General features: G+C 41.2%; 1 protein-coding gene across 1 annotated transcript; it reads right to left on the bottom strand.

The window, feature by feature from the left end:
- Positions 1–4,963: 4,963 nt before the first annotated feature.
- PROK1 (prokineticin 1) lies at positions 4,964–10,763 on the bottom strand. The gene is made up of 3 exons (XM_081917426.1): positions 10,463–10,763; positions 6,274–6,399; positions 4,964–5,459 (listed from the first exon to the last, which is right to left on the bottom strand). The coding sequence occupies exons 1-3, from the start codon at positions 10,532–10,534 to the stop codon at positions 5,340–5,342; spliced, it is 318 nt and encodes a 105-aa protein (XP_081773552.1). The 5' UTR covers positions 10,535–10,763; the 3' UTR covers positions 4,964–5,339.
- Between the last annotated feature and the right edge of the window lie 12,722 nt (positions 10,764–23,485).

Here is a 23,485-nt window from a genome sequence, read left to right as displayed (position 1 = left end):
CTTAGCTGCTAGATTAACCATGGGAAAGGTTTTTATCTGGAGATTCTGGGGATCTGTATGGTCAGTAAAAATAGCTTTTGCTATGAAAAGATAGAAAAATGAAACGATTTAGTAGAACTGACTCTGGGACAAAAAACACAAGAAAATGTGGTGCCATCATTTCTTGCAGGTGTATAACACAACAAATTATTGGCACAACAACAGTGCATTAGTGGTGGTTTTATTCTATTTGTGTGTAAATGATTTCAGAATATGCATTGCTTGCAAATGAAGCACTGTGGCACTCCAGAACTTTTTTCACGTGCAGACATAATTAAAATCAGGACCACATGTGACCACCTCAACAGCACATGAGCACAAATCATCATAAATTTCAAAAGAAGAGGAAAAAATGGGGGGGGGGTGGATGCCAGGAAGAACCTGAAATTGCACAAAAAGAAATGAATCAATCTTATTTTAGGAGTTGTCATTTCCTTAAGGGTGATGGGTTACTGGGTTCATCGGAAGACGTCGTGGAAAAATAACAGCAGTGAAAACAAAACAGGAAAAAGGTGCAATTTCCTCCACACAGTGAAATTTGTACCTTCCAACTTCTCCTGTGACAGCAGCAAATTTACGGGGGCAAAATGGAAGGGGTAGAGGCAGCCAGCCATTTAGGAACAGAGAAAGCTACCTTATACAGATCCAAGCTATTAGTCCACCTACATTATATCAGCAAATGTTCTCATGCCCTTGATGGGTATATCTACAGGCATTGTATGTCCAAAGAGCAAATTTACCACTCTTATCTGAGGTCCTCAACACATATATTTGAGCACAATCACTTTGATGTCTTATTAACAACGTATGTACATATTTAACACTGCTATTGGACTAAGCATTGTAATGGAAATTTGATAAGCTGCTCAAAATGGAATGAGATAAGCTTCTCAATACCTTTGCAGGTGCATGTTAGGCAAAAGGTGAAGGACCCCTGAACGCTTAAGTCCAGTCAAAGGCGACTATGGGGTGGCAGCACTCATCTCACTTTTCAGGCTGAGGGAGCCAGTGTTTGTTTGGAGACTAAACCGCTTCTGGTGTGACAGAACATTGTTTACCTTCCCGCCGCAGTAGTACCTATTTATCTACTTGCGCTGGTAGGTTGGTAGAAGCTGGGACAGAGCAACGGGAGCTCACCCTGTCATGGGGATTCAAATTGCCAACCTTCCGATCAGCAAGCCCAAGAGACTCAGTGGTTTAGACCACAGTGCCACCCGTGTCCCTAGATGTGTGTCAGGGTATATCTGAACCAATTCTTTCTCATGGATTTGCGCCTTATCTGAATGTCTTGTGATGAACTTCTGCACAACATCCTGAATTCTGCTCTACTTCCAAGGTCCAAACCTGATGGGTAAATGTCTTTCAAGTGTGTGCTATTCAATTGTCTCAAACAGAACAAGGGTTAAGAAGACTCTTGAAAATTTTAAGTCAATTGGCAGTGCAAGAAAAACTAAAAATTCTGAAAGCACAAAAGTCACTCTGCACCTCTGAGAAAGTGGCTTGTTTTGCCTTTAGAGCAGCAATTTTAAGGAGAAAAAATTGTAGAGATAAGCTACATTCTTCAAGAGAGCAAACTCTTACCTGACAGATTGCCTGATTTTAATAATTATTTTAACTGTATAAGGTATGTGATTCTGTTTTATGTATTTTGCTTTTTGTAATGTCTTCTGCTACGCAAATAAATAATATTTGTATTAATTCATTCAAGTGTATGCAAATATATAGACCTGTCTCCTCCCAACCTTTATTCCTCCATTGCTCCTCCAATATCTGAACACTCCTGTTGTTGGAGAGTGACATAAAAAAAGCATTTCCACCTATTCTTCTGTCCTCCAACAACATTCACCTCATACAGGTTGTTTCTTACTGGCATTTTTCATGCCATGACGTTGCTCCAACTAATTCTGTATACCAGTGAGATGGAAGTTCTCCACTAGCACCTGTTTGCACTCCAGAAATATTATTGGTATGGATGGCCCATTTTAATGCAAAATATGTGGTACTGCTTCTCATTTCTCAAATATTCCATTCAATGTGATCTTCTGGTGCAATATCACATCTTCAGAGCATGCAAGACTTCAATGTTGATAGGAAAATGAGTCCCTTCTCTTGTTAGCGCATTCATTGCAGTGTGGAATGTGGTTACAGGAGTTCCAGTGACTAGTGTTAGATATTGCATGTGACTTCTGCACAACTCTGCCAGTTTTCCTTGCCATTTTGTAACTGCATTTTGGGACAAATGTTGTGTGAATGAACACAGTGATTCTAATCTGTCTTAATTTCTGGATAAAAAAAGTGCATAGTTTATGAAATTTGCTATCACAAGATGTGCTCGGGGCCACCAGTTTAGATGACTTCTTGGAGGATAAAGTGATTGGCTATCAGTGGCTACTAGTCTTGATGACTACACATTACCTGTAGTTATCAGAGTTATGATGCTCATTTCTGTGATACAGCCTCCTAAAAAATTCTATCACATGCTTATGGTTGACATAATTACTCTGATGAATATCAGTAACGGGATCACGCTACTGTTTGTGATTCACATAGGCATCTGGTTTGTCATTGTGAAAAACAGGATGCTGGACTAAAAATAGGTCTTTGGTCTGATTCAGCAGGGCTGCTCTGACGTTCTTAACACCAGAAGGGTATTTCGTCCTGCACAGCTGTGCCCCACAGCTGGATAGATTGTTTAAATCTCAGCAGCTTTTAGGGATTGCGATCTGAAGTTTGGTGAATACTTACTTTTCATTGCCAGTGCCGTCACAGAACGGCAGAACAAAAACTATGGGTGATATCCATATCCTTTGTCCCATCAGTACAAGGATTTCTGTCCATGCAATGGGATTATCCTCCCTCTTCTTGCACTTTTAGTCTTCAACTTGGTACAAGATGGGCATTTGCACTAGACAAACATTTGGCCTGGTCCAACAGGGCTCCCTATTCTCTTGTTCTATTTCCTCAATTCAATTTTATTGCATATTTCCTTTATTAGATTTGTGCGTGAGTTGTCATGATGCAACAGGGCATTTGAATTTGACACTGAAGTACTTAAATGAGTCGAAACACATTAGTTACCAACTTTATCTTAGTGAATAAATAAAGAGCTCTGGTGCTGTAGGTCACCTTTTCTACAAAGCAACCTTTTTAGGATGTTGTACGTGGCAAGTATGAATTCATTTAGCAGGCCACCGCCTCTTGCACAAACCTCTCATTGTCTGGCACATGGAGGGGGGGTGTTATTGCATGATATTTTAAATGTGCAAAGTTGTCACATTCAAAATGATAATGTGAGGAACACCACTATTATTCACATTTTACAGATGGGGAGCCAAGTGAAAAATGGAGACTTGCCCAAGGACAGGGTGGAACGTGAACCCAGGCTTGCCAGAGGGGTAGACAACAGGGATATCTATAGGCCACAAACATAGGCACATGGGCCATTTACCTGCTCCTTAGACTTCTGTGCAAGAGACTAGTTCAATCTCAGTCCCTGTTTTATCCATATTGCAGACAGGGGTGATAGCAGGGCCAACCAGCACAGCAGTAGACAAATTCATAGAGGACAAGGCTACCAATTACTACTAGCCATGATGGTCATATTCTACTGCCACTGACAGACGCCCCATGCCTCCAAATACCTGTTGCTCAGAACTGCAGGTGGGAAGAGTGCTCAGTTCCTGCTTACAGGCTTCCCACAAGCATCTGGTTGGCTATTGAGAGAACAGGATGTTGGACTAGATGGGCCATTGGCCTGATCCTGCAGGGTCTTCTTCCCATAGTGCATTCGCACAATTTCCTTTTTGTCCTATTGGTGAAACAGGTTTCTGAAGCTGTACAAAAAAACAGTAAAACCTATTTATCAGTGGCAAAAGTAAGAGAATTGTCCATGTCATGAGAAGTGGCCTCTTTTTCAAGCATCTATGAAAAGGCTTTGAACTTTTGGCTCCAGCCAAAGAGTTCCCAAAACAATACCACAATTTCACAACAAGACAGAAGTTCCATACATATATAATATTATGAACGACTGCAGGGAAATAATTCAAAGTACAATACAGCACACATGATGGTTAAAAAAACAAATGTACACATTACAGAGAAACATTCCGCATTATATGGCATATTCAGGCCCCATAATTCTGGGCTTCAATCCACAGTCAAAGCAATGTACTTGAGGCTGCGATTTGGATATACACATCTTCAGCAGTGAGCCTGCTAGGAATTCACGCTCAGACCATTTTTCAATAGATGTACACATTGTCAAATTGAGTCAAGATAAAAAGCAATGCTTTCCTCTTGATTCCAGTGAGAGCTAACTGTGTGGAATGCAGATATGGTCAGTCCTTGTGGCAATCATATCACTTGTCTTTCTCTTTCCCTCCAGCCATCCCCCTTGAGGAATGTTTCAAGGTTTTTATTAATTTATTTTAAGGATTGGCTTTTTATTTTCATATTTTATTAAATAATCTGTGAGGTGGTATCTACATAAACAGGAGAAACAATTCCACTGGCTGAGTTTCTGGGGGTGGAGGTGGAAGAGTGTTTAAGGGAAGAAGTAATAGTCTGCCCAGAGCATATGGAAGCCTGGAAACTGGTACTGGAAGAATACAGCACTCCCTCTCCCTCTCTCTCTCTCTGTGTCAGTAGAGGGGGTGCATGTCAACTGCAGAGCTCACCCAATAGCGAAAAAACTTATACTTATTCAGGCTTTAATAATGAAAATCGGGGCAGGGCCAAACTAGACGGGACTTTGAACTTTAAAGATTTAATAGCAGTCATGGATGAGGAGGAGGAAGAATATAACCAAGACCACAGTACTAGGGGCAGCTGGCAGTTGCAGAGGGGATTTTATTAGGGGAAATCTATAGGGGGAAAGGTTTGAACCTCCCATATTGCAATCCTGATTTGATTTTTTTCACACACACACACACACATGCTCAGAGTGGCATTTGAAAACCTTTAAAAACCAGTGGCTGAGGCTGATGGGGGACGTAGGCTGAAACATGTGTAGGGTTGGAGTGTCTGCTCTAGACAAGCCCAACTGATCAACAGCCTTTTTAGGATGGAGTGCAAACAGCAATTCCCCAAACTTATTTCAATTAATCAATTATATTCTAAAATCTCCCCTGATTAATTTGTGAGCACAATTCTTGTGTGTTGATGAATCACTGACTCCATTAATGTCAATAGACAATGCTTGGGTGAATGGACACTGAATTCTTCTCATAGGATGTCAAAGACATAAGGATGTGTTTAATATGCACTGCAGATTAGGAAGGACTATACAGCTTTCCTTTCCATTAAAAGTCCATACTCTTGAAGTCTATTGAACATCGGTATCGACCATCAATGAATTTGGAGCATATGAAGTTTGGCAAACATGGACAGGTATGATGTTGCCGTTTTCCAAAGAAAGGGACCTTTCAAAGAAAACACAAAATGAAGAATGTTAATAATATGCTATCAGTGAAACCCAAGGTAAATGCTTTAGAACAGAGCTGGGCAGACTTGTGGAATCTACTTTGTGTTTTTGCTAGAACTCCCAGGTCCACAGCAGATCTGGTTCAAGGGGTGGAAGCAATTAACTATTGCATCCCAAAAGCTATTCACTGGACTAAACTGCAAATATGAGTACAAATAGACATCTACAAATACTACAAGCTGGACTCTAATACTCTAATACTAGCCAGCACACATGTACAAAGATCAGACAGAAAGCAACCACATCAGATGTACAGTGGTACCCCGGGTTACAGACACTTCAGGTTACAGACGCTTCAGGTTACAGACTCTGCCAACCCAGAAATAGTACCTCGGGTTAAGAACTTTGCTTCAGGATGAGAACAGAAATTATGCGGTGGCAGCAGGAGGCCCCTTAGCTAAAGTCATGCTTCAGGTTAAGAACAGTTTCAGGTTAAGAACGGACCTCCCGAACGAATTAAGTACTTAACCCGAGGTACCACTTTATCGTGTCCCTCTCCTTCTATTGCTCTTCTGCCTCCACTCTGCCCTTGCCTCCATGCCTGAAGACAAGTAGACAGACAAGCCAACCACTGCTCAGAGACATTCCACACCCCTTCAGGCATGGCAGCACCCTGTCCAAATGTGCTCCCCCTCTTCTGACCAACTATGTTTTGTTTTGTTTTTGTTTTTTTTTAAATAGTGCATCAGCAGTCATTAAGAACATTAAAATCAAAGGATGTTGGTTTGTGGGCCGTGGCCACTTGCAAATACCTTATGACTGATGGGGTGGCATTCATCTCCCTCTTGCCCTAATGGCGTGCACATCCGGAGCCCCCGGAGCCACAAGCTGATGGCGCAGCATGTCCCAACTCCACACTGGAGGTCCCTTTCACAGGCCTAGAAGAAAGATGCACCACAGTAGTATGAATTAGCAACATGGAGGAAACTACTATTGCTGGTAACAAACTGACTTGTCTGGAGGTGCAATTGTATCTAGGAAATTTAAAGGTGTGGTGCCCATCTCTGGTGAAGAGCTTTTTAGGATAGAAAAAAAACCATTATGTCTCGGAGACATTGCGGAGTAGGAAGAGTAGCCATGTTGGTGGTGATTATAGGGGCACAGGTTTTTGTGTAAGCAGTAGTAACGTTTAGACAAGGCTGGCACCAAGGGTAAGGGCCTCCCAGTGTGTCTGCCCCTCTCCTGAAGGCAACAGCATTGCAGCAATCTGTGGTGGGTGCCTGTGAGCTGCCCATTGTTTCTATTTTCCCCAGCAGGTAGCATCTCTCTGTGGCATTGTGGGAACATCCAGAAAGCGGCTAGGATTGTTGCTGTCATATTAACATGGAGGAGCTGAAGGATATTTACAAATTTATCTGGGCAGCCGATTTTCAGAAGGACAGTCCACAGGGCATTATGATTTACAGTGTCAAAGGCCTTAGTCAGGTCAATAAATGCCATATACAGGGGTTGGTTTTGCTCTCTGCATTTTTCTTGAAGTAATTGAGTGGTGAAAATCATATCCACTGTCCCCCTAGAAGGTCTAAAACCATTTTGGGATTCAGGAAGAGTAGCCTTCAATATTGTTATGAGACGGTTTGCTAAGAATTTTGCCGACCGCAGCTAATAAGGAGATGCCTCGATAGTTTCTGCAATCTGTTCTATCACCTTTTAAAAAGAGATTGATAATTTTGGCATCCCTAAAGTCTGCTGTGATCTCTCTCCCCAATTTTTTTCAATGAGCTTGTGAAGTTGTTGTGTAAGTTCAATTCCGCACACTTTGAAGGCTTTGGCAGGTATCCCATCAGGTACACAACTCTCCCAGATTTGGAGATACTGCAAGCTCATCTCTAATTTGCCTTTGGTGCAGCTCTTACTAAATATTTTTCTCTTCACTCTGCAATCCTACCTGACTACTCCTCATTTGTTTTGTTTTTTCTTTTGGAGCATGAAAAATCTGATGAATTGGTTACACTGGACTGTATTTGGTATCCCATTGGCACAACGGTTTCCACTTGTGTAATGGGAACTCCCTTCCCACCCCCCACCCCCCAGTGTCTGCCCTACACTTCCCCAGAGGGTTGGGGAAACATCTAGAAAAGCTCTAGGGGGCATGTGGGGAAGGAGTGGAGGAGAGACTCAGTGCTACATTGCATTCCACCCTCTGAAAGGTGGGGTGGACATAGTGGATCTTGCCATTGAGCACTCCATTGGATAATATGTCATAAGATCCCTTCCAGCTATGACCTTGCATAATTTTTTAAAAAAATGGTTATTGGTTTATAGATGTAGCCCTAAAGTGGGTTGATCTTTTTAAAACATCTACTTCCACTGTCATTCAAAAACCATCTGACTCACTCACACAGCTGTGACAATTTAAATAGATAAAAGTCAGGACAAATACGTAATAATGCAATTTGCTGCATCTGTTAAAATTCAAATAGTTTAAATTAAGTAAAGATGAGGAAAATAAGTATCAGTCTTATTCAAGGAAATGCCAAACAAATAAAAATCAAGTTCTGCCAAGCTTATTCATGAGACATCACATTGAAGCCATCAGAATTATTTAAGGAACAGGAAGTAACCCATCAATAATGAAACTACCACAACCCAGTTATTAGAATATGAAGTTTGACAGTTTCATCCTTGTTTGATAGGGGGGGGCTGGGGAAGATGACTGTGATGGAGTATTGACGAAACAGTGGTACTTGACATTTGACTTTGAATTAATTTGAATTCTTCTTGTTTTAGACCTATATAGAATAGCATTTATGAAGTTGTTTAAAAGCATTTATATCACAAAAAATTCCATGCCACATCTAAATAAGTGCTCTGTATCATTGGAAGCAATTTTATTTTTCACAGAAGAATACTGTTTTTCCCTCAAAAGACCACGTAATATTTTTGTCCATTGAAGAAGTGGAAGTCCTTGCATCAGCTGATGAGACTCCTTAGGCGAATCCCACTGATAGTTACACATTGTTGCAAAGCAATTTCCCATAATATGGTGCTTTTATAGACTATTTTCACTTATATATGCATTGAAATGCTTGGGTGGTTACCCTGCCTAGTTTCCATGCTGTGCTTTTACATCAATTTTAGCAGAAGCTGCCTTGAGCCTTAGAAAGCCACCTTATTAATGCTTTGTTGCTGTTTTATCAGCTGGCTTTTCTGCCACTTCTACACCATCTTTATATATATAGCAGTGGCTTTCTAAACACTTAAGCAGCCTTCAGTTCTAAAGAGATTTCCCAGCAGCTTCATAGGAAGCTGCCTTATATTGCATCAGACCATTGTTCTATCTAGCTTAGTATTCTCAACACTGGCTGGCATCTGCTCTCTGGGATTGCAGGCAGAGATTTCTCCCAAGCTGTACCTGGAGATGCTGGGAATTGAACCTGCAACCCTCTGCATGCAAAGCAGACAATCTACCATTGACCTACAGTCCTTCTCCAACCACAAACAGGATTTTGCCCTAGAGCTGATGTAGAAATCAGCTGCTGTGTGGAAATAGCTACTCACGCAAGCGCTCTTCTCACATGAGTGGTGTAACATGCAGTACTGAAACTTATGAAACATCTCTGGGGCTACCTTTGCCATTTTTCTAAACACAGAATAAACTGCTGCAATCTTCTATAAAGGCCTTAATTAACACATGGAGGTATTAATTAGGTGTTAAAATATACTTTAAATATAAAATTTGCACCAGCTCTGGTAATAATAGGCATTTTAAAGCTACTTTAAGTTGTGAAACAGCAGCATTGGGGGGGGGGGAGTTTTCTTATCATTTTGTGTAGGAAATTCTATATTGGAAATAAACAAGTTTGGCAGAATCAGTAATATTGAGTGGCAAAAACTATGTATCCAATGTTAGTTCTACTTCAAGTAGACCTACTGAAAGTAATGGACATAACTTAGGTCCATTAATTTTGATAGGTTTGCTCTGAATTGATTTAGTGTGATACAACCCACTATCAAGGAAGAAAAGCATTTCAATAATTAAGGTTGTGTTTATAGTGAACATTTAGAGAACTATTCTGTATCGCAGACAAAAAAAAGCAATTCTTACTATTCAGTATTGCTAGTCAAATTCAGCATTGTTGTTTTTAAAAATTAAGATGGAAAAATAATTTGACATTCATTTAGCTTGCACACTAAACTCTTGAACCATTACATAAATGGGTTAGGGTCACATTTTAATTCCCCACCCTCCTCTGTGATCACAAATATTTTTCCAACCACCCCCCCCCCCAACTTCAATATAAGTTCAAGCAAAATATTTGCACCCAGTTCCATGACTCCAGGACCTGGAGCTTTGTGAAGCTGAAAATACAGCAAGCCTTAAATAATTAAAATACTTTGTGTCACTCTTGTCCTTTTCTTTTGATGTTTTATTTCTTTTGTTGTCATTTTGCAGGGTTAGATTTGTTTTTTTTCCCTTTTCAATCCCGAAGTTGCATTAAATGGATGTATGTCCTTAATAAAGGGTAAAGTAACATTTTTACTGTCATATTAAAAAATGAAAGCCATCCCTTCATTTCTTCCACCCTGGCTCTAAACATATAAACATGCAAATCACAGTCCACTTCTTTCAGTCAAGCTTGTCCCATCAACTTTACCAGTGCAGTGGTTAGACCTAAGTAGCAGAGCCCAAATCTGAATTAAGCATGGCCATATATATCAGCTGACAATAGAAGGTAACACAGCTTTCTAATTGCTACTGTAAGTATTGCCATGACATTAAATGATAGCAATTCTAGTTTTTAAAATGCAGATTTGGGGCTTCTGCCAAGAAGACCTTTGCTCTGGAGAACAAATTTCTAGTTTGCTTCTGACACACACTTGCCAAAATCATGGTCCCATCTCCCTAGCAAATGGGGTACAAGTTCCCACACATCCCTGCCAGACCTTCTGCCACAATTAGAATCAGACGACCGAAGTAGAAAGAAAAGAACAACTTACCCCTGTGATTACTGCACACTCATACAAGGTTATCAACAGAAAGATGCACATGATTTGGATAGTTATTTTCATGGTGCTTGAAAGAATAAGGAGATCCTTGTCTTTTCCCTCCTCTTCACAGCCTCTCTTTCATGTCACGGCTGCACTGTGGTGTCGCGAGTCCCTCTTCTCCTTTCTGCCTTGTTAGGTTCTCAACGAGAGCTGATCACACCCCTCTCTCCTGCCTCTCTATTTAACATCTTCTCAGCCCCTTTCAATCTCTTTTACTGATGTGAGACTTGCTGTGATGATCCCCGATACCACAGACAAGGCTCGTATCCATAACATAGCAAAACAGGAGGAGGACGATGATGACAGCAGTCTGGGGGCTTTGAAAGATTTATTGCACGTGGAATTTAATCACACATCATTTTTAAGATTGCTTTATTTTTAATGTAATGTTGGTGGATTTACAAGACGTTGAAGTCTTGTGGCTTTAATTATCCATTTGTATGAATTTACCAATTTATTATCACTTATTATCATTACCTTTAGATATCAAAGGGAGTTTAAGGTGGCAAACATTTGCCATCACAACAACCCTGTGAGGTAGGTTAGGCTGAGAGACAGTGACTGGCCCAAGGTCACCCACTGAACTGACTGAGTAGGGATTTGAACCCTGGTTTCGCAGTTCCTACTCTGACACCCTAGCCATTACATTACAGTGGATCACCAGTGTTATGCCCATATGTACACCTTTAGGCCTTTAGAAAGGAGTGGGTGGAATATAAACTAGAAGTACATGGTCTCCTCAGAGACAACAGTGGTTAGATTACACTAACTGATGCATAGTAACTGAGTTGGCATAAGCAGTGGGTTACACCACCATAGCTAAAGGTTGAGAACTCTGTACCTGGAAAGAGAATCTCAGCCTTCTAGTCCTATCCAACAAGTAAAAGACAAATTCTCTTCTGTAGGCATAGGCAAACTCGGCCCTCCAGATGTTTTGAGACCACAGTTCCCATCATCCCTGACCACTGGTCATGTTAGCTAGGGAGTTGTAGTCCCAAAATATCTGGAGGGCCAAGTTTGCCTATGCCTGCTCTACTGAGACCAGCACATGGTTAGAAGCACAGAAATCTACCTTATGCCAGGACCTAGCCCATAGATGTCTACTCTAGAAATGGCTTCCTTGGATCTCAAATGGAGGGATTTTACATCACTGTCTATCCAATTCTTTTAACTGGAGATGTCCAGAGCTATATTTGAGGCCTTCTGCATACATAGATGCAACAAAGCAGAACTAGGCTAAGACATTTTGCTGCCTGATGTGAAGGGCAAGATGGTGTCACCCTTCTCCCATTTCTGCTGCATTGGCAGTTGAACTTCAACATTAGTTATGAACAGCCAATGAGGACAAAATGGGGCACATGAGTTCTGTGTGAGTGTGGAGTAGTGGTTAAGGGCGGTGGACTCGTAATCTGGGGAACCGGGTTTGTGTCTCTGCTCCTCCACATGCAGCTGCTGGGTGACCTTGGGCTAGTCACACTTCTTTGAAGTCTCTCAGCCTCACTCACCTCACAGAGTGTTTGTTGTGGGGGAGGAAGGGAAAGGAGAATGTTAGCCGCTTTGAGACTCCTTTGGGTAGTGATAAAGCAGGATATCAAATCCAAACTCTTCTTCTTCTTCTGAGCACATGTTAATTTATACATAGAGATTCAAATTCAGAAACAAACACTAGAATCTAACTGGAAATGCACTGCATCTCACCATAGTGGGAAAGACTGGGACCAGGGGGCTTTTGATGTGTGTTTGCTGTCCAGGTGCTGACTTATGATGGGCAACTTCAAGGCCCCTGAAGCTCTCCCATCTGATGCCTCTTTCTCATGAAGTTGGACAGAGCCCTTCAAAGAGAGAGCTGTTGTTTCTAAAGCAGGGACACTGTTAGAGCTCTGGGACTTAGAGAGCAGGATAGGTTCCACTAACCCACCTCTTTCAATCTCCATTCTAAAAGGGTGCTTTGATCGAGCAGTGTCACCACTGCACCCTCCTTCTGCTGGGGAAACAAATGTTTCCAAGACGTCCTCCTGAAATAATATTCTCAGAGAAGTGAGGCTTCACTTGTGAGAAACAATGGTCTGGTTGCAGTATCTAGTGTGGCCAGCAAATCTCAAGGGAGAACATGAACTGGGTAGTCCAAGAGCACATGCGATTTCTGTGCTTTACTGTCTTTGTTGCGACAAACAATGCAAACTTAGTGCCCCACTACCAACAAGTAGCAGTGGGCTGAGAGGGGTCCCTTCCTTCTTAACTTACCTAGGTAGTTTGCAGGCTGCCTCCCTCATATAGAAGTGCAGCTAGGAAAGAAGAATGGATGAGAAAACGGTGAACACCTCTCACCCACCCCAAGTAGCTGATGGCAAAGGCAGAAATTAGCAGAGAAAGGGCAGTCCCCTGCACCCAGTTAAACTCTGGGTCATTAAATGTGTCTGCATTCACCATGAACAGCTCTTTGTAAAAATGCACACAATGTTTTTTGGGGGTGGTTTTTGCTAATTATCAGAATTGCAGCTGCAGTCCAAACTAAAATTGCTCTTCTGAAACTGCTATTTCCATTGGGAGGAAATCCCATATTGGGAGGAAATACCCTTTTGGCACCAAGGCAAACAGCCATTTTAAAGTTGTATTTTGCCTTTCTATCTGCTGTGATTCTGATAGTTTCCAGGGAGCCTTCCTCAGGTGCAGTATATATATATATATATATATATATATATATATATATATATATATATATATATATATAAAGTAATCATGAAATACAATGATGCATCTTTGTATTAAATGCATTTGATGTTACATCTAATTTGGCCCTAATTGTGAGAAGCACTTTATATGCCTGAGATGGGGCTCACTGCTGTCTGAGATAAGAAGGGGAGTTCATGCTCACCTGAGCAACTTTCTTAAAGTAAAGTGCCTTTCATGGTATTTGTGGATAGTCACTAAGCTAACTGTAGAAGTTGCCTCCGATTTAATCAGCAGAAGTCAGAACTCAATGTGTAAGGGCCCCTCCAGAATGGAGTTTTGTTTTGCCGGTGTTTTCTGCAGCATATCATGTCATCTGGAGGGGCACCCCTGTACTGTGTTGCAACCAAAGTGGGACAAGAAAATCCTGGCACATTTTTAGTAAAAAAAGCTGCAGGGTTTTAGCAGGACATTATGGGACATGCAGTGATTTGCAATGAAGCAGTATGTTCACCCCAAAACCTTTACAGGCAGTATTGAAAGCAGAATGCTGTATAACATCCCTGACATCATCAGGTGCATAAATCATCATGACTGCACAGTAAAGAGGATTTCTCAAGGGACCCCAAAGCATCGATCAGCAGCAAGCAAAACAGCAGCATCTTCTCATGGCAAATGAACATGGCACACATGACAAGAGCAAGATAAATGTGAAAAAAGAGCAACCGTCCACAGGGTTCCAAGGTTCAATTGCAGAATAACTTGCAAAGTATGGCTTGACTATGTGCAAGGGCATTGCAGGCGCAAATTAGTTAACTGTGGAGAGAAATGTTTCCGTTTTATTATAAGTCATTTGTGAGTACCCACCTATCTGCTTAAGTCAGAATAGGTAATAAATAAACCACTGATATATTTATATTGCAGCATCCTGATGAGTCAGGAATTAGAATTAGAATTAGAATTATAAGCCAGGAGCCCCTAGACTCCTCCTATTAATCTTCCTGGCATTTGCCTTAGGATGACATTTATTTTCAACTAACCTTACTTGCTTTTTGCTTGCACTGAAATCCTCCAGTGTGATCCTGGATCTGTAGAGGCTGCTGCTGTTATAGTTGTTCTCATTCTTCTCATTCCCACCTTCACCATAATCATTGACAACAATCCTGTCCTTCTATTGCATTAGGCTCTATCTTTTTCATAACCAGTGCCCACCATTTACACCTACCTACACCAAGAGGTGCTTAATTTGTTTTCAGCACATATGATTGTCTTTCTCCTTCTTTTCTTCCTCCTTTCTTTTTCTCCTGTCTTTCCCTCCGTCAACTTTCTCCTCCATCCCAGCTCTGTCCTCTGAAAGAGTAGACTTGGCCCGCCACAGGCTACTTTAGCTTTAAAATGTGAAGGAAAGAATCACAAAACATGAGGCGATAGTTAGTGAGTCAATAAGAACAAAAGTGGTGTATTCTGGTTGGATGCCAGATGCCACAAGGCAAGATGAATTGGGAGTTGCAGGACAATGGATAGCTCCAATACAGCTATCCATGGTCCTGAAGCCAGCTCTGACAAAGCCTCTTTCTGAACCCCTGCCCCAGACTACTTTCCAGGCTCTGCCTCCTTGTATTGAACTCAGATCCTTAAAGGGCAAACCGTCTGTAAATTGTGGGGGTAAAAATTGCTCCATTCAATCCAATTTCTTTGATTGGGTTGGGAGTTGCATATTAATATACACTAAGAAAATGTTCAGGTATGCAGAACTCCTCAGAAGATCACCAGACTCTGTGTAATATGGTGTATTGCTCAGTTTGTGATTGATAAGGCAAGTTCCAAGTCTTACTCCAAAATAATTAGGAAATGGTAATATGTCAGAGAAATCCTTGTTTAATATGCGTACTAGACCAACCAGATATATGGGTACAAAGCAATGCATGAAGGAGTCTGATGCACTCAGCATAATTCTTTAAAGATAACTCAGTTGAAACTGATGTGTTTAATCCCAATATTCATAATTTATTGAACACCTAAAAGATATAAGCCTAAGAAAAACAGGTCTTGCCTGGATGGGCTTGTAATCTAATATATTGTGTAATATGGTGTATTTACAAAAGACAAAATAAATTAAGCTAGAGGAAGAAAAGGAATATGCCGAAATTTAAATTATAACACTTTAACCTTAGATTAGGTGAGGGTCAAACTAGACATTTGTAATTTTATTTAGCCTTATTTGTTTATCTTCTTTGTAAATCTCTATGAAGGTGTTGTTGTTGTTGTTGTTGTTTACAATCAAGTCATAAAATCTAGAATTCTAGAACTGGATGGGACCCCGAGAGTCATCTCTAGTCTGACCCCCTGCAATGCAGGAATCTCAGCTAAAGCATCCATGACAGATGACCCCCCCCCCATCCTCTGCTTTAAAAGCACAACTTCCTAAGGGAGACCGTTCCACTGTTGAACAGCTCTTACTGTCGGAAAGTTTTTCCTGATGTTTAGCAGGAACATCATACACCCTGCTTCTACTTACCTTGCAGTATCCCCCATTGAACTCAGTGGGGCTTAATTCCAAGTAGTTCTGCATGGGCTTGTGCTGTAAAATGGTATCATAGTAATGCAACATGAAGCAAAGTAAAAGAACAAACCAAAACAGAAAGGAAATTCAAAAGAAAGGAAAGAATGAACTCCTTTGTTTGTTAACAATTGAAATGGAAAGACCAGGGCTATGGATGGAATCTGAAAGCAAAACTATCAAAACTGTTTAGCTTGAGGAAGGGGAAATGTCAGACTGGAGATTACAGTCAAGCCTTTTCATGTTTATTGCAGTTAGAAATCTACTGGAAATTTAGCAACAGATTTGACACGAATGGAATATATGCTAGATAGTTGAACTATATAACTGGAAGCACATTTCCTGTTCCTAATTTAGATGCTCACATGCCATGTTTAATTACCCAGTTCTCTAAAAGTGCATCAGCAACTTTCTCTGCTGGGAACCAGTAATTATTTAGAAGATGGGACTTTTTAGATTGCCCTGGTGCTTCAATACCATCCCAGGGTGCATGGCTGTGAGTTAATTACCGTGAACCACCGAAGAAACCAAGCAAATAAGAGCTTATCCCAGCAAGTGAGCAGAAATCAAATGTGGCAATACAAAGGTACATCCTGTGAGGCAAAGCTGACCTGTTGCCTGTGTTGTGTCCTGTGGTTAGGGTTTCTCATCCCATTGGCAACCACACTTCCTTCATTTAATTTATGAACTGGGATCAATGGATTGTAAAGGGATGTGACTCCACCCTTGGAGGTTGTGTTCTAGTCATTCACAAATGAGATAATTCACATACATGCATGAATGTGTGTGTGTGTGTGTGTGTGTGTGTGTGTGTGTGTGTTTGGGTCTACACACACACACACACACACACACACCATTCATCCAGTCTATGATGCCCAATTATTATTATTATTATTATTATTATTATTATTATTATTATTATTATACCCTGGCTTACAGCATATATAGAAACATAATAAAGCATCAAACATTAAAAACTTCCCAATACAGAGCTGCCTTCAGATGTCTTCTAAAAGTTATGTAGTTCTTATCTCCTTGACATCTGAAGGGAGCGTGTTCCACAGAGAGGGTGCCACTATTCTATTAAAGAAACAGACATAGTTGCCCCCCGAGGGTACTCAAGGGTACGGAGTACCAGCACTTTTTTCCCTAGAAGAAAAGCACTGGAAAAGCACCCTAAATGGCCTCGGCCCAGTATACCTGAAGGAGCGTCTCCACCCCCATTGTTCTGCTCGGACACTGAAGTCCAGCGCCAAGGGCTTTCTGGTGGTTCCCTCACTGCGAGAAGCCAAGCTACAGGGAACCAGGCAGAGGGCCTTCTCAGTACTGGCACCTACCCTGTGGAATGCCCTCCCACCAGATGTCAAAGAGAAAAACAACTACCAGACTTTTAGAAGACATCTGTTTAGGGAAGTCTTTAATGTTTAATAGACTATTGTATTTTAATATTTTGCTGGAAGCAGCCCAGAGTGGCTGGGAATACCCAGCCAGAAGGGCGGGGTATAAATAAATTGTTGTTGTTGTTGAAAGGGGAGGAACATCAGGCTTGGGCGTAGTCCATCTGGCAGTCCATGTGGCCCTCAGAAATTTCCTCAGGCCACATCCCTCACTGGTCCTACTCCCACCCACCCACCCGTGCTTTTGCCCAGCTAGAGTGTGAACTTGAACTCTGATTACACCTCTTGCTTGTCTGGATGGAGGATAAGGAGGGGTGTGAGAGTGCACATATAACCTAGCTTCTTGTACAAAGGTAAAATTGCCATTCATTGCTCCGCCCACTTTTTGCCTCTGGCCCTGCCCACCACTAGCATGCAGCCCTCAGAATGCATCCCAGAAATGAATGTGGCTTTCAGGGCAAAAAAAGGTTCCCCACCCCAAAATAGTCCTTAAGAGGAAGAGAAGAAAAAAGAGCCCTGCATGCTCAGAGAAAGCACCATGTAGTCTTGTTTCTAATAGTGGCCAACCAATTGCTTCTGGAACGTCCACAAGTGTGACATGAAGGCACTGACCTGCCTGTGTGTTGTGTGTGTGGCAGAATGAGATCACTTGCCTCAGAAGAGGCATTTGCTCTACTGAGAAAACTTGCCTGCAGCAGTGGCATCATCCACACCACACCTGACTCTGGGGTGGGGGACCAAAAGGATGTCCAAAGGACACTTTGCCCAGTGCCTCTTCAACCAGGCACCTGCCCTGGCAAGGCAGAATGAGGAGCATTTTTCAAACAGAGAGTTTCTCAAAAGCTTTGCTTAGTTTCCCTGATCAATAACATTTTAATTTTCTCATCTGACAAGGCTGGATCTATTGACACACAAGATGGGAATTTACTGTAACTGGCAGTCTATTTGTATCTATCTTTGACGCTGCACATTTACTTTCTGAGAAGACGAACCTTACTGGCTTGCGGTGATTTTTTTCCAGTGTGCCTTCTGGAAAACAACAACACTGCTTGAGTCTGAGAGAAGCTTAAAAAATTATTTACTTTGCGGAGCTTGAATCTACAGCAAAAGGAAATGAGAATAGATAAAACCTAACTGTATTCTCAGCTGTGAGGGGTGGAAAGACTGGGCACAATCCTCTAGGAAGTTCTCCTGCACAGGTTCTGTTGAAATGAGGGAGAGGGAGATGCAGTGAAGAAAGGGCCTTTTCTGTAGTGGCTCCCCAACTATGGAATGCCCTCCCAGTGAGGATGTGATAGCTGTCTTCAAATATCTGAAGGGCTGTCAGGTAGAAGATGGAGGGATTTTGTTCTTGGTTGCTCCAGAGAGCAGCATGAGAACCAATGGGTGGAAGATGCAGAGAAGCAGATTTTGGGTAAATGAGAGGAAAACCTTCCTAAATAGGATGTGTTTGATACTGGACCAAACTGCTTTGGAAGATGGTGGTGGCATCTATGCTGGTGCTATTTAAGCAGAAGTCACAAGAGATGCTGTTGTTGTATCCTACATTTTAGATCCTGCATTGAGCAGGAGGATCCAAAAGATGATCACCATGGACCCTTCCAAATCTAAAATTCTATCCATCCATCCTCTTTGGCAGACAAACATTTTACCAGGCTCACAAAACATGCCCAAGGCCACCCGGAAAAATTGGGGCTAAGAAAGTATTGTGCATGTTTACTCAGAAGTAAACTGGGACTTTCTCATTGGTAAGCATAGGATTGGAACCTGAACCTTCCTGACCAGCATTCAATTCCCTATATCAAATAGATGCATCATTCCTTGGCAAGTTCTGCTACAGCAATATCTTCTTCACAGTGATAGACACAATTGTAAAGAACAGACTTATTTTAGTGCAGCATCAATGTATTTCAAAGCACTTTGCTTCTGACTTAATGAAGTGAATTACAGGAAGCAGCCTTAACTGCTCAGGCTCTATCTAACAGCAACAGTAAGTCATCTACATTGGATAAGCCAATGAAAATGTATTTCCCACCACGAAAAGAAGATGGGACCAAAAGGCCAATTTAAACAGCTTGTGTAAGCAAATGTGTTTTCATAAAAGCTATATTAGCTTATCTCCTGACTAGATGCAATAGCAACAGAGCCATTTTCTTCAACTGCAGGCCTAGAATGTATGCCTCACATCAGGAAATGGACCACCAAGGCCAAGAGGGTGCCACATTGGTTAATGAAGAGTCAAAGAAGCTGTTAGAGGTAAGAAGGCTTCAGAAAATGGAAGTCTTGTCAATATGAGAACAGGAGCACGAACTTTTGCCAAATAAACACAGGCAGACAATGAAGAATGCCACCACCCTGTCTCACCTTGTCAGAGTAAGGAAGGGAGAACAGCTCAGTCCCACCACACTAGGCACTATTTAAATACTACACAGTCTAAAGTGTTATAACAGAAAACTGCTTCCAGCTATAGCTGCAGCACCAAATGAGAGCATCCTTGTGGGGGGAGTAATATTTTTGTTACTGTGCATATGGATCATGTCTGGCTTTTCACACACTAAAACAGAAGATGCTATTGTTTAGTCAGTTCTCTGTGTTCATGCAGTTCTTCCTAGAACTCCTTTATATCATCTGAAGCTCAGCTTAAATTCAATAAGGTGCCTTTGACGCCTCGCAGTGTGAGGTGAACATCTACTCTTTGTCGGAAATATTCAATGATGAATTGTTAGGCATCACCCTGGATGGGTCCCTCTGGAAATTTGAAGAGCTGTGTTGTAAAGGAAGCACCAGAAACTCATCAGTTAAAATCTCCCACCAGATTTGGAAGGTCAGAGTCAGAATGGAGGAAAGGGCAGGATTAAGCAGCAGAGCTTCTTTTAATGCCCCTGGGGAAATTAGGCCATATTGATGCAGTTATATTCACACAACAATCATGGCCCACTTGGCAATCACATTAGCAGCTGTATTCATCCTTCTTGCAAAGCAAGGACATTGCTTCTACCATACTAAGCAGGTTGAAGATTGTTGGTACACGCTGTTAGGTAGACCTGAGATGGACTGGAGGAACATGAATAAACTTAAGCATGTGGCAATCAATGCAGGAGACATGATGCAAGACTCATGTTCAAAAAGCTCAGGAGCAAAGACAATGTATTCAGTGTAGCGCTGTTCTAGGGATGGGGCAGAAGAGAATATTATTTCTTTTGATTTATTTTAATTAATAACCATTATACCACTTGTTTGAACATAAAACCTTTAAGCGGTTTTTTTGTTCTTGTCTGCTACCTGTTGCACCTGTTAAGGAACTTTAGAAACTGTATTTAAGAAACTGTAAAAAAGAAAAAAAGAAAGAAGTGTATGTAGCAATGGTACCTAATGGCTGATGCACTCTCAACCAATATATCCCATGATGTTCTCATAGCTGTTGTTGCTCCCCAAAGAGAATTTGAAACGGTTTGGAAACTGCCGCCATCTAGTGCCCAGTAATGGTTCCTCCCTCCTCCAACTGCTACAACAGGGGCTTCTTGCCCTGAGGGAGAACAGAGAAGCAGCAGAAATCAATCTTTCAGTGAAGCAGCACTTACATTCTGGCATTCCCTGCCTATTAATATTAGACAGCTGCCTTCTTTGCAATGTTTTGGCACTTGCTAAGAACTTTTTTGTTTACGCAAGTCTACCTTAAAAAAACCCTCTTGATTTTATTTATATTTTGATAACTTTATGATGTCTACTGTTTTAAAAATCTGCTTTTATTGCTATTTTTAATTAATATTTCATACCATTTTATGTAAACCACATTGAGATTTTTAAATGATTATTAAGCGGTATATAAATCAATCATTTCTGCTTTTGATAGAGTTACAAGCTTGGTGGATCAGGGAAATGCATATATGTCGTGTATCTTGATTTCAGTAAGGCTTTTGACAAAGTCTCCAGCGATATTCTTGTGGAGAAGCTGGTAAAATGAGGGCTGGTTGAAGCTACTGTTATAGGTGGATTTGTAGCTGGTTGTCTGACCAAACCCACAGAGCGTTCGCTAATGGTTCCTTGTCATCCTGGAAAAAAAGAGACAAGAGGGATGTTGCAGGTCCCTCATTGTTGTTCAACATCTTTATAGTGACTTGGATCAAGGTATTGAAGGGACACTCATCAGATTTTCAGATGTCACCAAACTGGAAGGAGTAGCCAATGCTGCAGAAGACAGAATAGGGATTCAAGATGACCTGAACGGGTTGAAGAACTAGGCCAAAAGTAACAAAATGAATTTCAATAGGGACAAATGTAAGGTTCTACACTTAGGCGGGAAGAGCCAGCTACACAAATATAAGATGGGGGGGGTACCTGGCTTGCAAGTACATGTGAAAAGGATCAAGGAGTCCCAGAAGATCACAAGCTTAACACAAGTCAACAGTGTGATGCAGTAGCAAAAAAACCTACTGCTATTGTAGGCTGCATCAACAGAAGAATAGTGTCCAGATCAAGGGAAGTAAGACTACTGCTTAATTCTGCCTTGGTCAGACCACACCTGAAATACTGCGTCCAGTTCTGGGTGCCACAATGTAAGTGGGAATGTGTGCAGAGGAGGGCAACCAAGATGATAAAGGGTCTGGAATCCAAGCCTTATGAGGAACAGTTGAAGGAATTTGGTATGCTTTGTCTAGTAAAGAGGAGGCATAGCAGATGTTATGGCCATCTTCAAATATCTAAAGGGTTGTCACACGGAATATGGAGAAAACTTGTTATCTCCTGCTCTGGAGGATATGACCAGGCAGGTGTAATACTGATGCCTGAAAAGAGAGCCTTCTATAAAAGTATGTATGGCATGGATTGATGGATTTAGGAGGATAAGCAGGTGAGATTCATATCCTGCCCATGTCAGAGACACAAAGGAAAAATATATATTGGGGGCTTATTTGGGCTTTACACTTTATCTTGTTATCTGAAAGCATTTTGTTCAGTTTTATCCAGGTGTGTTTTTCTTTTAGCAACCTTCATGCTTGTTTGAGAGATAAATCTGTGTCCAACCTGGCTTTTGTGTTAACCCCATATAATAAATTACTCATCTGCACTACAGCTATGTACACATTAGCAGTTTGAAACCACTGAGGTTGTGTGTCCAACCCTCCCCCCCACTGCATTTCAAGTCTCATTTTTTCCCTGCTGTACACAACAGGGATGTTTTCACTTCATAACCTGATTTGTTTCCCCATGTCTGCACCTCCCCACCAACTTCTAGTTAATGAATCTGTCATCTGCGTATGCACTGCCCTAGCTCCTCTGATATCACAGAGAGATAAATAAACTCAGGCCATGTCACTAAATGCTACCTTGGAGGTTTTAGGATAAGAATTCAAAGGTCTGTGTGCAACTTTTGTTAAATACAGCCTCATAAAACTAAAGCTTTTAGATCTACCTGTGTGGCCATACTACTGGACTGCATGCTAAATTGTCATCTAATAGGAACAGGGCTTTCTTTGATATGCCTGCAGTATCATGGAATGCCCTCTTGGGGGAAGGCTGCTTGTAACCTTCTTTGGCAACCTTTCACTAACAGCTTTATCATTTATTTTTTATCTGACAGATTTGTGAGGAGCCCCTTTTTCTTCTTCTTCTTCTTCTTCTTCTTCTTCTTCTTCTTCTTCTTCTTCTTCTTCTTCTTCTTCTTCTTCTTCTTCTCTTGCTGTTGCTTTAGCTGATTTAAAGTATTAAAGTTGTGTTTAGATTTTTATGAGTTTTAAGGCTTGCTTTGGATAGAATCTTATTTTATGATAGAAACCACTTTCAAACTTTATTTGTTGCTGCTGAAAAGCAGTTTACGATTTGGATTAGCACCTTGTTGATATAAATCAGTTGAGCAGAGAGTTGCAGTAAATGTTTAGCTTGCTGTAATCAGAATGCATTTGTATGCTGCACATGAGAATGAGGTAGAATATATATGGATTTTCATGTTTGGGTATCCAGTGTGCATAGGTGAAACATCTTTTTCGGATGTTGTTTGTCAGCTGAGTGGCCTAATACAGTATAGCTGCTGGGGTAGAGAGGATCAGAGCTGTTTCCAGAGCTGTTTAACACACTGGATTCTGGACTGTGGAGAATGATGAAGGAACTTTCTCTCTTGTTCACAGTTACTTGTCCACAAAATGATAAACCTTTATTTCCCCCAAGTAAGTCAATTGGTTTTTCACTTTCGGCTTGTGCTTTTAAGATGGATGGAATTATATACATCTTACATCCTCATAGGCAATTGGGAGTATCAATAGAGACATCACTCTTTTCGCTTCTGACATGCTCATCAGGGAAAGAGTGCTGAAGCAAAAGAATTAATGTGGCATTTGATTTAATACACAG

Source organism: Podarcis melisellensis (genome assembly GCF_964234715.1).
Source record: "Podarcis melisellensis genome assembly, chromosome: 6".
NCBI lineage: Eukaryota > Metazoa > Chordata > Lepidosauria > Squamata > Lacertidae > Podarcis > Podarcis melisellensis.
The sequence above is the reverse complement of the archived record's forward strand: the minus strand, read 5'-3'. Positions and strand labels throughout refer to the sequence as shown.